The sequence below is a fragment of the Lycorma delicatula genome, chromosome 1 (assembly GCF_047948215.1).
Source record: "Lycorma delicatula isolate Av1 chromosome 1, ASM4794821v1, whole genome shotgun sequence".
NCBI classification, from domain to species: Eukaryota; Metazoa; Arthropoda; class Insecta; order Hemiptera; family Fulgoridae; genus Lycorma; species Lycorma delicatula.
The window spans coordinates 342,738,714-342,756,142 of record NC_134455.1 but is presented as its reverse complement, the minus strand read 5'-3'; the positions used below and the strand labels follow the sequence as shown (position 1 = coordinate 342,756,142).

At 30.6% G+C, this 17,429-nt stretch overlaps 1 protein-coding gene across 1 annotated transcript in view; it reads right to left on the bottom strand.

The window, feature by feature from the left end:
- The window catches only part of Upf1 (Upf1 RNA helicase), a 98,131-nt gene extending 90,066 nt beyond the window's left edge, over positions 1–8,065 (bottom strand). Inside the window, exon 1 of the mRNA XM_075382316.1 lies at positions 7,739–8,065. Coding sequence (XP_075238431.1) covers positions 7,739–7,915 — 177 coding nt within the window. The 5' untranslated portion in view covers positions 7,916–8,065. The remainder of the gene's footprint in view (positions 1–7,738) is intronic.
- Positions 8,066–17,429: the final 9,364 nt, after the last annotated feature.

The window sequence follows — 17,429 nt, the reverse complement described above, 5'->3', positions numbered from 1 at the left end:
TTTATATGGAAGTGAAACTTGGACAATCAGAGTATCTGAGAAGAAAAGATTAGAAGCTTTTGAAATGTGGTGCTATAGGAGAATGTTAAAAATCAGATTTCTTTTTAAATATTTTCTAAGTTTATTTGGCACCATAGACTGATTTGACAAGACCACTTCTGCATGTAAGGTACTCTGGTATCTGCTTACATTCATCGCTTACATTCTCGCCATGTAAATCCATATTGAATATATTTGTCACTGTATTTATGAAGTAGAGCTCATTATTGAGAATCCTAGATGAAATCATAATTTCTGCTCATATTACTTGAATCAGCACTGCCTTGATTGCTGTCACAATCCCAGAATTTGATTCAGCTTGCCTTTTTCAACTGAGAAATATCTATCCATGATAAAACTGATATAAAAATACTTTTGTAAAATAGTTACAATACTACCTACTTATGCCAAGTATAACTGAAACTGGTTAATATGTTCTAATGCCTCTAATAAACAGTCTAATCCGCAGTGCTGCCAAGATTTTTCAGCCGAAAATCCCTGTCTTGAAAAATTCCTACACTGAAGGATAAAAACTCAACATGACAACACTTCTTCTTCTTTTTCCTGTTTAGCCTCCGGTAACTACCGTTTAGATAATTCTTCAGAGGATGAATGAGGATGATATGTATGAGTGTAAATGAAGTGTTAGTCTTGTACATTCTCAGTTCGAACATTCCTGAGATGTGTGGTTAATTGAAACCCAACCACCAAAAAACACCGGTATCCACGATCTAGTATTCAAATCCATGTAAAAATATCTGGCTTTACTAGGACTTGAACGCTGTAACTTTCGACTTCCAAATCAGCTGATTTGGGAAGACACGTTAACCACTAGACCAACCCGGTGGGTTAACATGACAACACTGAATACTCGGTTTATTACATAATGGGAAGAGTAAACTAAGCATTGTTACAGTTCACTGTCACTCAAAATTATTAGCAAGCAGAAAAATTAAACTTAGTATTGTTGTGGGTGTTGAATGGTATATACAGTCTGTCTCAAAATAATTTTTACTGTGTTAAAGGTTGGTAAGTATAAATTACATTGAACAAACTTTCTGAAAGACATAAAATTTATTTTTAAATTCTAACATTTTGGGACACCCTACGAGACTAGTGACACACCAGTGCGTCACGAACACTATCTGGGAACCACTGATTTAACACATATTTATAGCAAATTCATGATGACAAACTTCAACAGATTGTTTATGAATAAACCATGTACTTCATAACTGAAACTTACATAAATTATCAAAAGAATTTAAAGTAATGCCAATTCAGCTAAACTAACTTTACAATTTAAAGCAAAAAGAAAAGAAATTAATTACTGAAAGAACTAAATAGCAATTTTTTTATTAGAAAATAGATACATTCATTCTGGTTAAAAATACATGTCATTCAGATTAAGAATTAAGACACAACTTCAAATCTCAACATATTAATTGGCAACGTACCAACCATGCACCAATAAATAAGTTTACGTGTTATAAAACCTGAAAAACAAATGTTTAATTTCATAAAGAAATTGACCTATTTCACCAGAATTAATTTACATAGAATTAACATATCAGTGATCAGTATCATGTTATAGACCAACGGGAAAGTTTGGCAAGTTATTTAAACTGTAGTAGTTATAAACAACTTCAACTCTGGTTAGGCTAATACACACAGCCAATAGTCAAATCTACTAGATTGTGAATAGAATATCTAACACTTTTCTGCTCACAATCAAGTAAACTCAATAACATGGTCAAAAACTCACTTTTCCATATAAATAAATAATTTGGTAACATTTATACATATAAAAGTTACATTAAATTACAACAGAATGTACCTATTGTCTACAGTTTTACGAGTCCCCAAGTGTGTTCAGACATTCTCTTCAATGTTGAAGGATAGAAGCTGTAAAAATGGTCTCCAGCAGCTGTTTTCAGCTCATTAACATTCCTTAATTGCAAGTGGAAGAGTTATTTTTATAATGCCCCTAAAGGAATTGTCACAGGTTGTGTAAAATTCCAAGCAGCTACTAAAATAAAAAAGTCCCTTACTGACTCAGCTCCTCGTGGCATAAAATAACAGTTAATTCTATAGCAATCAATCAAAGCTGAGAAACAAAATAATGTTCAATGGATCAATCCATTTTAAGTGACCCAAGGGTGGTTGCTTGACCAATTCAAAAAAATCTTAACTTACCCACTTGTTTCCTACATGTTTCAGGACCTTATTTAACTATTTTTTTTTTAATTTATTATTTAAACAGTTCACCTGTGGTGGCCATTATTGTTACGGTGTGCACACCTATTTTTGTGATTGTAAGGGTTTATGGAAAAAAATCATAACTAAAAAACTATTGGTGTTGGAAGAAAAAAATCATAACTGAAAAACTATTGGTGTTGGAAGGATGAAATGAAACAAAAAGCAATTTAATCATATTTTTCAAGGTAAAAGATTGGTCCAGTGGTTTATTTGCCTATCTCTCTCTTCTTCCTATGAGAAAATTACCAATTAAGTTGAACATGAAAAACTGCGGCATTTCACTTTAAGAGGCAGGGGTGGCGTAAACAGTTTGAATTATTTTTTTACAAGTAGGTATGTATTAGTAGTTGTACCATAAACAATATTAATGGTGATTTACTTACCTCTAAATTTTTATGAATTTTTATCAAACTAATTTTTTTTAAATTTAAATTTTGGCCTCAAATAATTCAAGGCTTAATAAATTTAGAGGCCTTAATAATTAAAGATTGGTCCTCCAGTGATTTATTTACCTATCTCTCTTCTTTCTATGAGAAAATTACCAATAAAGTTGAACATGAAAAATTGTGACATTGCACTTTTGGTAATTTTTTACAAGAGGCAGGGGTGGCATACACAGTTTGAATTATTTTTTTACATGTAGGTATATGTTAGTAGTAGTACCATAAATAATATTAATGGTGATTTACTTACCCCTAAAGTTTTATGAATTTTTGAAAACTAATTTTTTTTTTAAATCAAATTTTAGCTTCAAATAACTCTGATGGGGCTGGTGATAAAAGTATCAAATGTACAAAACTTAGTGTTTTTGTAGATGTTTATGGCAAACTAAAACGTTTCTTGTGTTTTGTACTAATAAAAAAGTTATAACATCTCAAACATCATGAAAAAACTGTTAAAAGCGATACCATTTTGACTCACTAAAGTGCTCCAAGGTGGTTTCTTGTCTTCTGGGCACTTTGATATTTTTATACTTACTATAGTTGAAAAAAACTTTTTGAACCATTCAACTGCAGTGTTGATGTTATAACAGATGCTTGAATTCATTTCCAGTTGTCAGGAAAATTCATGTTGCAACATGTTCATTTATGCTTGTTGCATTTACAGACTGGTCAGTGACCTGTTCACATCTTTAGTGTCTCAAATTTCATCCTATGCTTGGAAGTGTTTATTAAATAATTAAGTTTTACATAAATATTATATAAACTTATAAATATTATATTTGCAAACTTTAAATCTGTGAAATTTTTACATTATTTTCAAGTAATTTCACATAAAACAATGGAAGAACTCCATAGGAATCTATGTGAATAAAGAGTGTCATAAAAATCAATGTATGGTACAGTGCCAAAAGAACTCAATAAAATTTGTGAATTTAGTAATGAAAACCAACAACTTATTTTTTTAAGTGTTAATTCAGATGTCACAGTGTTTGTAAACATCATGAAAAAGGTTTTTGTCAAAATTCAGTCACCTGTATGGATATTTCTGTTGTGATCCTTTGAGAACTCATATAAAAACAGTTAAGAAAAACTTAAAACAAATAACATTAGAGCAAGCTCTTGCAGAACACAATTTTCCAAATTTAAATTTAGTTCCTGGAACGTCTCTTTGTGTTAACTGTTTCACAAATTTTTTTTCTCAGCAGAACACAGAGTTATATGAATGCAAAGACCAAGAACAATACATTGTCCCACATCACAATATTGAACAATTGGATGCTGCTTGTAGCATTTTGGGTGTATCACCCCCTCCGTCAACTAATTAACTAACAGTGACAGGTTATTCTCACACAGTTTAAAGAGAATTACCAGAAGAAATATCACAGCTGCTGGTTAACCACACTAAATAATAAAATTTCATTGCTACAAAAACAGGCTATTTCTCTGAAGAATAATTAAAATTTTGCTACAATTTATTTTTCCTTTCATAGTATTTACAAAAATAAAAATGAATTCTTGAATCTAAGTTTGGGTAAGTTTTACAAGCATTTTTGAATAAAAATTGTATTAAGTTACTGGTATTGGTTAAGTTATTAAATTAAGACCTACCATTAATTTAAAAAAAATTATTTTAAAAATATTGAAAACTTCAACTTCAACAATATAGGGGCTAAATAAATAATTAAATAGTGATACTATTTAAAAAAATGTAAAGTGCAAAAAAGTCAAGAAACCCCCTTGGAGTACTTGCTTAGAAAGTCAAAATAGTATCACTTTTAACAGTTTTTTCATGATGTTTGAGATGTTATAACTTTTTTATTAGTACAAAACACAAGAAACATTTTAGTTTGCCATAAACATCTACAAAAACACTAAGTTTTGTACATTTGACACTTTTATCATCAGCCCCATCAGAGTTATTTGAAGCTAAAATTTGATTTTAAAAAAAAAATTAGTTTTCAAAAATTCATAAAACTTTAGGGGTAAGTAAATCACCATTAATATTATTTATGGTACTACTACTAACATATACCTACATGTAAAAAAATAATTCAAACTGTGTATGCCACCCCTGCCTCTTGTAAAAAATTACCAAAAGTGCAATGTCACAATTTTTCATGTTCAACTTTATTGGTAATTTTCTCATACAAAGAAGAGAGATAGGTAAATAAATCACTGGAGGACCAATCTTTAATTATTAAGGCCTCTAAATTTATTAAGCCTTGAATTATTTGAGGCCAAAATTTAAATTTAAAAAAAATTAGTTTGATAAAAATTCATAAAGATTTAGGGGTAAGTAAATCACCATTAATATTGTTTATGGTACAACTACTAATACATACCTACTTGTAAAAAAATAATTCAAACTGTTTACGCCACCCCTGCCTCTTAAAGTGAAATGCTGCAGTTTTTCATGTTCAACTTAATTGGTAATTTTCTCATAGAAAGAAGAGAGAGATAGGCAAATAAACCACTGGACCAATCTTTTACCTTGAAAAATATGATTAAATTGCTTTTTGTTTCATCCTTCCAACACCAATAGTTTTTCAGTTATGATTTTTTTCTTCCAACACCAATAGTTTTTTAGTTATGATTTTTTTCCATAAACCCTTACAATCACAAAAATAGGTGTGCACACCATAACAATAATGGCCACCACAGGTGAACTGCTTAAATAATAAATTTTAAAAAAATAGTTAAATAAGGTCCTGAAACATGTAGGAAACAAGTGGGCAAGTTTCAATTTTTTTGGAATTGGTTAAGCAACCAACTTAATTTTTTTGGGACACTTCAAATGGATTGACCTGCATGTTGTTGTGAAATGCTGTTAAAACTTCTTTCAAAAAAGTAGTCTTATCAAGTGTGTTTCAGATATTGCTGCCCATATCATTACATGTCTGTAATTTTCTCATAAAAAAGGGCATTTCCTTTACATCAAAAATAAACTTCCTGAGATCTATTATTTAGATAAATCGCACAATTATCAAAGAAGAAAAAATTCACCATGATTGAGCATTGGCAAAACACCTTACAAGAGCTTTGCAACAAATTTCCCTTAAATCAATGTCCTGGTCAAAAAGCTCAGTAATGAAGCAGGCTTGAAAGATTTACGCCCAAAAAAATCTTAAAGTAATAAATGGGAGAATATTTAGTTCTTAAGACCTTTTCCAGTTGTAATAAGAGAGATCATGGTACTTACGTATTACGCCACCGCAGCTACAGCTTTATTTAAAAACAAAATCAGATTTCGGTGGAAAATGGGCCGATATAGAGTTTAACATAGATTCAAAACAGTCTCTTTATTAATTTTAATAAATGGTTAATATTTATTTATTTTATAAATATATAACCAAACTTAACCTGCGCTCGCTATAACAGGAGTGTTTTGATTATTTAAATAATAAATAATTGCAATAATTACTGAATTTATTAAATAACTACTCAAAAAATTACGGTGTTAATTAGTCAAGGTTAGCGAGCGAAGCAAGTGTAGGTTAAGTTTGGTTAAATTATATTTATAAAATGAATAACCATTTATTAAAATTAATAGAGACTTTTCATTTTCCACCGAAATCCGATTGACTACTTTGATTTTAAATAAAGCTGTTGCTTTATTTAGGTGGTGGCAACCGCAGCAAAAAAGCTGTGGTACCAAGATCATAAACAGGAATCAACAATATCAGAACAATTCAATTGAGTGGAAGGACATCTGGAAAGTTTCAGAACTCGGGACTGATTCAGTGGAAAAGGCTTTTTTCCACACTTTTGAAGTGTTATTACTGATGAAGCTACCTTACCAAAACAATGAACAAATCTGCCTCTTACTATTTTATATTTTTCATTTATGTTTCCTCTCGTATCCAAACACTAGCAAAAAGTCCTTAAACTGAATGCTTGCATCTACAATTTTAATTTAACACTATACAAATCAAAATTCTCACGAACACGTAAAAATAACATCAATTTTTAACAAACTAGGCACTTTTGAGTAGATGAAGAAAGTTCTGATAATATTTACAATCATCTAATGACAAAATGTATGTTAGTAACAAATACCAACCTACATATCACAGAAAGGGACTTTATGGCCAGTCTGTAGTATATAGTATATACACTTTAGAGTAAATTACAAATAATAGATATGATTATGTAAAATCTTATACCATACTGAAAATTCAACCCAAATATGAAAACAAAATACACAAAAACTCAGATATGCTCATTGAATAGGCAAACCAATGATAATATAATAGAATAACAATCCAGTTCCAAAACTATCAAATGGTATTCTTTCAATTAAAATTTTGAAATCATGTCATATACATTTTCAAAACAATATACCAACAAATACTAGACTATTAAACCAAATAATTACAGCAGACGACCATTAATATGAGTTTGTGCTTTTGTTATTTAGTTATCTTGCTTAACTGTGGCTAACCAAAAAAAAAAATTATTCTGAGATTATTAATACACTTTTATTCAATTTAAAACAAAACCAAAGAATCACATTGCTAACACCAGAAACATAGATGTACATCACAATAAACTATGAGAGTCAGGGCATACAAAGATAACGAAGACGAGCCTGACAACATATGAACGGACTTTACGATAACACCAACCAAAAGATAAAATTAAAACTCTTAAAACAGTCTATAAGATAACCTACCTTTTTTTAATTAAAACACAGTATCTCTATTTCTTAGCAAAAACATACACCAACCCCAAAAAATAACCAGCCGTTTATCACATTAACTTTCCCGCTCGTAATAAGAGTATAAATTAAACTGTCTTCACATCCCTTTTTAAGTACTCTTAATTGTTTACAGCACACAGCTATAAACTAATTACCACTAAATCGTAAATACAAAGAATATACTGTTGAACATCTCATACTTATTTGGGCTATCATTTCAAGGCTAAACCTGCTGGCAAGTTACATTCAGCAGTAATCTTTTAACAAATAAAACAACTGTAACAAAAGCTGTCATTACCTGATTTTGTGTCTGCACTGAATCTAGCTGAGATGCCTGAGTTTGACTCTGAGAAGGCAAAGTAAAATCAGTAAAATCAAATTCTGATCCCTGAGTATCCGCGCCAATTAAATCACCTTCTTCTGTATCCAAAAAGGTTAGCGTTTGAGAACTAGGACCGTACGCATCAACACTCATTTTTACATATATCTCTTAAAACTTCATAAGTAAATAAATATATATTCTTACAACAAAACAGAAACAAAGATTAAAAAAATAAAATTAGCATTCAATACCACACGTTGTGGGCATTATTGGTCGCCATGTTTTTCTAAACCTCCTGTTACGTCAGCACAGAAAGCTGACTGTATGCAATTTATCATGAAGAAAGCAGTGGCAGAAAAAAATGTCATGTGATTCTCATATTTCGAACATGAATAATATTAATTCTCAAAGTATGTTTTGTTGTTTTAAAAATATCTTTAAGGTAGTGAAGTATTTCAAAAATTCTTAGTTATTGAATTTAAGGATGAATTTAAAACATTATTCTTTCTCAGAAGTTTCTAATAAAAATTTTTAAATGTTCATAAAAAGCAGTAACTGATGTTTAATTAATTTTTAATGTCCTAATTTTATAATCTTTTAGGGAAAAAATTAAACCGTTTTGTAAACAATTTTTTGTGGTAAGTTGTAGCAAGACCTGTCGGTTCGAAGTGAAAACTACACTTTGTGAGCATCTGACTGTTTAGCGAATTAAGTATGTAAATAACGTTAGTGGGTTAGACACAAATTAGCAATTTCATTCTGTGTAGTTTAGCACACAACGAAAAAACAAAACTTAAATTACTGATTTTTCTTCCTACAATACCTAGTATTTTTCTATATTAGATACTCAATATATATAATTAACAGGTAGTCAATACTAGACAGGTCAGGTCAGTATTGTGTATACTGAACAGGTAGAATAAAGCCTAATGATAAATTTCGACAATTTTTAAATCGTTTTGAAAAAAAGTTAAAACTTGAATAAAAAAAAAGTATGCCGGCTTATAGAAAATATTAAACAAAATTTGAATTCACAGTTCATTGAAATGGATAATTGCATATTATTCGTTATTCATAAATTTCTACAATGGCGTGTTAGTAATTTTAAAATTACTGTTTCTTCCTTTGAGAAATAAACACTGAATACATGAAAATGTCAGTAAATTATATATTCATTATAAATAATATGCCAAGATGAAAGTTAAGAAATGTTTAACAATAATTTTATAATTTGTTTCCAATTGAAACTTCACAAAAAAATTAGTTACAAGAAAAAATAATCAAATAAATTACTAATTTTTTTTTGTCTTCCGTCATTTGACTGGTTTGATGTAGCTCTCCAAGATTCCCTATCCAGTGCCAGTCGTTTCATTTCGGTATACCCCCACATCCTACATCCCTAACAATATGTTTTACATATTCCAAACGTTGCCTGCCTGTACAATTTTTTCCTTCTACCTGACCCTCTAATATAAAAACGACTATTCCAGGATGCCTTAATATGTGGCCTATAAGTCTGTCTTTTCGTTTAACTATATTTTTCAAAATGCTTCTTTCTTCATCTATTTGCTGCAATACCCCTTCATCTGTCGCTTTATCCACCCACCTGATTTTTAACATTCTCCTACAGCACCGCATTTCAAAAGCTTCTAATCTTTTCTTGTCAGGTACTACAGTCATCCAAGTTTCACTTCCATATAAAGCGATGCTCCAAACATATACTTTCAAAAATCTTTTCCTGATATTTAAATTAATTTTTTATGTAAACAAATTATATTTCTGACTGAAAGCTCATTTCACCTGTGCTATTTGGCATTTTATGTCATTCCTGCTTCATCCATCTTTAGTAATTCTTCCCAAATAACAAAATTCTTCTACCTCCTTAATCTTTACTCTTCCTATTTTCACATTCAGTGGTCCATCTTCATTATTTCTACACCATTTCATAATTTTCATTTTGTTCTTGTTTATTTACCTGCAGCAGTTCTTGCGTAGGACTTCATCCATACCATTCATTGTTTCTTTTAAATCATTTTACTCTCGGCTAGAATTACTATATCATTAGCAAATCACAGCATCTTTGTCTTTTCACCTTGTACTGTTACTCCAGGTCTAAATTTTTCTTTAACATCATTAATTGCTAGTTCTATGTAAAGATTAAAAAGTAATTGGGATAGGGAACATCCTTCTCAGACTCTCTTTCTTATTACGGCTTATTTCTTATTTTCTTCCATTATTACTGTTGCTGTTTGGTTCCTGTAAATGTAAGCAATTTTTCTTCTATTTCTGTATTTGAACCCTAATTTTTTTAAAATGCTGAACATTTTATTCCAGTCTTCGTTATCGAATGCCTTTTCTAGGTCTATAAATGCCAAGTAGTTGGTTTGTTTTTCTTCAATCTTCCTTCTACTATTAATCTGAGTGCCAAAATTGCTTATGACTATAACACTTTTTGAAGTCTGACGGAACTTCTCCTTTTTCGTAAATATCATACACCAGTTTGTATAATCTATCAATCGCTTCCTCACCTGCACTGCGCAATAATTCTACAGGTATTCCGTCTATTCCTGGATCCTTCCTGCCACTCAAATTTTTTAATGCTCTCTTAAATTCAGATCTCAGTATTGTTTCTCCCGTTTCATCCTCTTCCAATTCCTCTTTCTTCTTCCCCTATAACACCATTTTCTAATTCATTTCCTCCGTATAACTCTTCAATATATTCTACCCACATATTGACTTTGCCATTGTATTATAAATCGGTGTACCATCTTTATTTAACACAGTATTAGATTTTAATTTATGTACCCCAAAATTTTCCTTAACTTTCCTGTATGCTCTGTCTATTTTACCAATGTTCATTACTCCTCCACTTCTGAACACTTTTGCTTTAATCCACTCTTCTTTCGCTAATTTGCACTTCCTTTTTATAGTATTTCTTAATTGTCTATAGTTCCTTTTACTTTCTTCATCACTAGCATTCTTATACTCTACGTTCATGCATCATCTGCAATATATCATGTGAAATCCAAAGTTTTCTACCAGTTCTCTTTGTTCCGCCTAAGTTCGCTTCTGCGGATTTAACAATTTCCTTTTTAACATTTTCCCATTCTTCTTCTACATTTTCTACCTTATCTTTTTTACTCAGACCTCTTGTGATGTCCTCCTCAAAAATTTTCTTTGCCTCCTCTTCATCAAGCTTCTCTAAATTCCACCGATTTATCTGACACCTTTTCTTCAGGTTTTTAACCCCAATCTACATTTCATTATCACTAAATTATGGTCGCTATCAATATCTGCTCCAGGATAAGTTTTGCAGTCGACGAGTTGATTTCTAAATCTTTGCTTAACCATGATATAATCGATCTGATACCTTGCAGTATTGCCTGGCTTTTTCCATGCGTATATTCTTTTATTATGATTCTTAAACTGGGTGTTGGCAATTACTAAACTGTACTTCGTGCAAAACTCTATAAGTCGGTCCCTTCTTTCATTCCTTTTGCCCAGCCCATATTCACCCACTATATTTCCTTCTTTGCCTTTTCCAATGCTTGCATTCCAATCTCCAACTATTATTAAATTTTTATCTCCTTTTATGTGTTTAATTACTTTGTCGTTTGGTTCGTATACACGCTCTACCTTATTTTCATCATGGGCACTTGTAGGCATGTAGATGTTAACAATCGTTATCGGTTTAGGTTTTGATTTTATCCTTATTACAATGATTCTATTGCTATGCATTTTGAAATACTCTACTCTCTTCCCTATCTTCTAGTTCATTACGAAACCTACTCCTGCCTGCCCATTATTTAAAACTGAGTTAATTATTCTAAAATCACCTGACCAAAAGTCGTTTTCCTCTTCTCACAGAACTTCGCTAATTCCTACTACATCTACGTTTATCCTGTCCATTTCCCTCATTAAATTTTCTAACCTATCAACCTTTTTTAGACTTCTAACATTCCACACCTCAACCCGTAGAATGTTATTTTTTAATGTTCTGGTGACCCGTTCCTTAATAGTCCCCACCCAGATCCGAATGGGGGACTAGTTTACCTTCGGAATATTTTACCAAGGAAGGCGCCTCCATCATTGCTATATGAGAATGCAGAGAGCTACAATTTCTTGGAAAAAAACCAGCTGTAGTTTTCCATTGCTTTATTGCTTTCAGCTGCGCAGTACTCAGAGGACTGAGTGATGTTGATATGGCAGTTTAAGTCATTCTGACCTACGCCCTTAACAACTACTAAAAGAGCTGCTGCCTCTTTCAGGAATCATTCCTTAGTCTGGCTCTCAACAGATACCTCTCTGATATGGCTGCACCTTCGGTCCCGCTACTCTGTATCACTGAGCCCTCATGCTCCCTCACCAACGGCAAGGTCTCATGATTCATAGAGGGAAACACTACTAATAAAGCATTATAAAGTATTCTTAAAAATAAACGCTCATGTGGTAACTAATTTTAAAGCTTTTCAAAAATTAAAATGGTATAACGTAAAACTAGATGTAATGCCAAATAGCAGAGAGACAAAGTTCAGATTTTGATGATTTTTTTTAAAGTGTTCAAAGTTCAATTGAATAATGATTTAGTTAGAATGTAGAATAGGGATAATTTAGAATATAATATTTTATTTTTAATAGTCTAAAGAGTGGGAAATGTTAGCTGCAATGCTAACATCTTAATAGAGCTATACAGGGCTTACTAAGTTCCTAATATAAGACTATTGAGAAGATGGAAGCAATTGTTTGTTCAAATGTACTGAAGTATTGCTAAGATTATCCCACACTAGGATAATATTGAGAATGAGTGGTTGATATCTAAAATATTTTAGCCCTATTTATTTCTGGATCACCCTACTGTTAACTCATGAATTTTTGGCCCTTTTCAAAGTTTTGAAAACTTTTTTCAAGAGTTTTACGGGATTGTCTCTTGATAACAGAAATCTCCACAGCTCGCTTGAGAATGTTGAACACGGTTAAGTTGCAGGAGTTTCTGTAAGTTGTCAAACCGATGCAAGTTCGTGCGATTTGAATATGACTTCTACCAATGGTTCCAATTAGGAATTTGGAGAAGCAACATTTATGGCAGTAGCTTTACTGTCATCAAGGAAAAGAAGATGGCGAAGAGCTACTAAGGCTTTCTTTTGCTGGGACTCTCACTACGTTTGGAGTCTCACTACCATATGACTTAGGTGGTTAAACCAGGAAGGGAAAATTTGTTTGCCTTTTGTACTTGAGGCAGAGGATCTAACGATCTTCTCTAGGCAATCGTGTAGTCATCATCTGGAGTATTAATGTCACAGGTGTCTGCTGGCACAGCCCCCAAATGTTACAATTAAGATTGGGAGGTTGATATATACAAATATGTAATACACTGACATCTTCACCGATTCAACATTATGATGTTTGAAGCAACTCAAAGCAAAGTGAATGATTGCATGAATAGATATATTGGTACAATGTCATGTTGTTTCTTTATGAACTCAAGGGTCGTTCTTATGCACTGTATGTACGCAGGTTACATTTAAATACAGATATCAGAGCAATTTTAGATGAAGCTCTGTCATCAGAAATTCTGAGGAAGAATTTTTTATAAATGATGGAAGATAACCTTTTTCTGTATGATTCCACTCTTCAAAAGCATTCCATGACATAATTACATCTATCTCTAACATAATAATTAATATTAAAAACACTAAAAATACATTACATTTTAAGAATATTAACTGCAACACTTGTCAGTCAACTTGATCCTAATCTTCTTAAAATGTCAAACTGATTCTTCAGTCTCAAAAAACTTTAATTACAGTAACATTAAGATTTTACACATAAATATTCAATCTACAAGAAACCATAGTTTTATATAGAACTGTACGTAAAAACAGGATAGTTTTAATTTTTGTTAAAAGTACCTTTTAATAAAGTTGAACTCTACCATATATTAACATTTGAAAATAATTTTGAATGCTGTCAAATTGAATCTAAAATTTATATTAATGGTAATTTGCAGATTTCCTTCTAGTTTTTTAACCCTTTTTGTGCAAACTACCAGAAACTCTTTTTTCAATTCCTAACAAATTCACTGTCATAATATGTAGTGTCCTAGACAATCCTCTGTAAGTGTCAAATTCTAGACAATCCTAGTCTTGTGACAAATTAACTATTAACTCAGTTTGTGATATCAGAACTTAATATTTCTATCTCTCAACTAAACTAGAATTACAAGAACTTTGGCCACCTATACAGATAATACATTTTTATAAATTACTGAAAGATAATTTTTTATTGTGTTGTGCTGATTACAGTCTTGCAGATGACAACAGTTAAATTGTAACAGTATTATCATAAACAAAAAATCATGTAATCAGGTAGTGATTACTATTTTTGTTTTTAAAGGGGCAGCAATAAAGCTTCAATTAGAAATTTAAAAATCTTATTGTTCGGAAAAGAATTGTGAATGTAATAATAGAATTAGGTGCTTTGGTGAAAAATTAAAAAAAATTGTTTAGAACTTTTCAGAAGGCTTTCTAGCTTGCCATTTAATAAAAAAAGGAAACAGTTTAAATATAAAAAGAAAATGTGTGAATTACAAAAAAAGTTATAAAATCTAGCCCTTAGCTAAAAAATCTCTGTGAAATGTCTATATATAATTTGTCCAGTAACTTGCACAATTATTTAAAGAATTATAAATTAATTTATTATGCTAATATAATGCTAAAGATTATATTATGATCATTTGTTATCTAATTCAAACAATAAATTTGAAAGTATGTGGGTAGTTACCAAAAATGAAAGCAAATTTAAAAATGAACAGGTCACATAACTTCAAAAATAAAGAGGGGTCAACTTCCTTCATCTTATCACTAGTCAGATAGCAGAGAACTTTAAAATATTCTTTCCAAATACTCTTTCCAAAAAAGTCATTCACCTGTTGTTGATGTATGAATATTTTTAGTTCCCACTGATACTCAGGAAATTAAAACTTGTATTTTAAATATAAGGACTAAAAATCAGTGGGTACTAATGAAATTCCTGCTACTATTTTAAAAAGAAATTGTCAGTCTTAAAAATTTAATTAATGTATCTTTCAACAACACTGATTTAAAATTTCCATTGTTTTTCTTCTCATTAAGAAAGGTTCACTACTCAATTTAACAAATTATAGACCAATTTTATTTTCTGAATTTTCTTAAGTATTTGAAAAAATTATGAAAAATAGATTTTTAACATTTCTTGGAAACCATAATGTTTTAAAAATTTTCAATGTTTTAAGGAAATAAAATTGTCTACCTTCTTTCAGTTTTTATAAAATATTTTAAATTGCATAAGAAACTAAAAAATTAAATTTTTAATTTATTGCATTCTCATTATACATTTTAGTTCCACATTTTTAAGTGATAGAAAATATTTAGGAGCTATAGTGTCAGAGGAGCTGTTTACAACTAGTTTGTCATATTTAAAAACTGTAAACAGGTAGTTGAAATTTCATCTCTTAATATACATCTAAAAGTAATTATAAAAGTTTTATAAGTAATATACATATAAAATCTAGTAGGTTCTCATTTAAAAATGTAGAATATGGAGGGTCACTTTACTGTGACCCTCCAAAGTTTATTTTTTAAAATTATTATTAATGATCTGCTCAAAATCTTGAAACCATTTTTGTTATCCTTTTCGCATATGATACAACCTATGTATATTTGAAGATAATTATTTAAAAAGAACTGAAAATTCTATAATAACAGTTTAAAAAATTATTCAGTGGCTGGATCATAATCATCCAACTTTAAATATGGATACAACTATTGCATATTGTTTCTTGGGAAGATGTAACACTGCTGATCATGTAGGTAAAGAATTTCCATTAATTGATAATGATAGTATATCTGTTGCTCATGAAGCAAAATTTCTGGCCGATTTATTAGTTACAAGTTCCCTTTGGATAATGACACTGATTTTATTTGCAGCAAAATCAAATTGTGTTGATTTGCCCTGAAGCAACTTAGTAAAATGTTAAATTTGTCAATGTTATTAAATACAAATTATGCTAACATATATTTCTCTTTACAGTATAATTTTATCTTTAAGGACTTCCTCAAAAACTAAGAAAAGGTTTCAAGATACAAACAATGGGATATCAGATCATTGTTTGGCGCCCATAGCATGAATCACGTCAATTGATATTTAGGAAATTAAAAATTTTAACTTATCCTGGTGTTTATATTTTTGAATATGCAATCTACTAAAAGGAATAGTCACTTAAAAAATTAAGTTCATTTAAATAGATTTTACCACCAATTTATTTAAAGTAAAGATAGAAGATTTTCTTGTTCTTGCACTGAAACAAGGTTACTATGTTGATGAATTTTTAAACAACATTAATAAAAAATTGAAAAAAATTATATTTTCTGCATTGTGTTCAAAGTGTATACAACATGTAATTTCATTAACGCCTTCTAAATTGAATTATTTTATAGTTATTTTTCATATTTAATATCTTTATGTATTAACATCTAATGTTTTATATCCTAAATAATTAATATGCACTTCAATCACATCAGTTCTTACTTTATAATTAATTGTGTGTTTTTTGATGCTGCTCTGAGCAAGGTTTTACCATGGTTTCTCTTGAACCATCCAGGCAAATGTAGGTCCAGTTCCTTTTCTATCTGTAGAATATCTATTCATTCTTGATGGATATATACTTATTATTATGTAATGCTCACTATAAAATGTTTATGTATTATATAGTAAGATGGAGTTAGATTTCTGATGAAAGATCTTGTAAAATGTTATGTTCGGTAGTGTATTTCTGCAGATGTGAAACATAGTTACTAAGAAAAAGAGAAGAAAGAAAGGCTTGAGGCATGGGGGAAATTGGAGAAGTTAAAATAGATGACAATATAATAACATTAATATCTAATGAAGAGAGTGAATGAAAGTAAGTGAAGTGCTGTACCAGAAGGCTATCCATGGTATTCAAACCATGATAATGTTAATGTGATGAGGAATCAAATCCTTACTTACTTATAGCCTCTGTCTCATAAAGCACAAAAGGAAGAAGAGCCCTGGTATCACCAGCAAGTTATTCAGTCATCAATTCCAAATGTGCTGCATAAAATTGACTATGTTTTTAACGTGGTTGTCACCAAGGAAAAGATATTCACCAGGCTTTTCAGCCATTTGCCATCTTGTTACTTTGATTTAATGATAGTGAATCTGTCGCAAAGGTTTTTTCTCCTAATTTGGAATTGGAACTCAACAGAAGAAATGGTCAAAACCAAATCAAGAAAACTTGCATTGATTTGACAATTAGTGACAACTCTCTCAAACAAGCAGGTTTGGTGACATTCAAGAGAGCATGGTAATTTTAGGAAGCATCTCTTTGGAGATTCCATTTCCTCTCTCGATTCGTCACACACCAAGACTGTACTTGTGCATAAAAGGCTTGCACTCATGCGATTATAATTAATCCAAATAATTTGTTCTTTAATTTCAATCTTAAAAAACAGTAAAACAAGAAACTAAGTATATACGGATTTATTTATTTAGTGTATGGCACAAGACACAACACCAATTACAGTCAAAAATTACAAACAAACATCTAACAAATTAATATAAGCTACTGATTCTGAAGTCATGATCACAAAATCTTCAGGAGTCCCTTCAT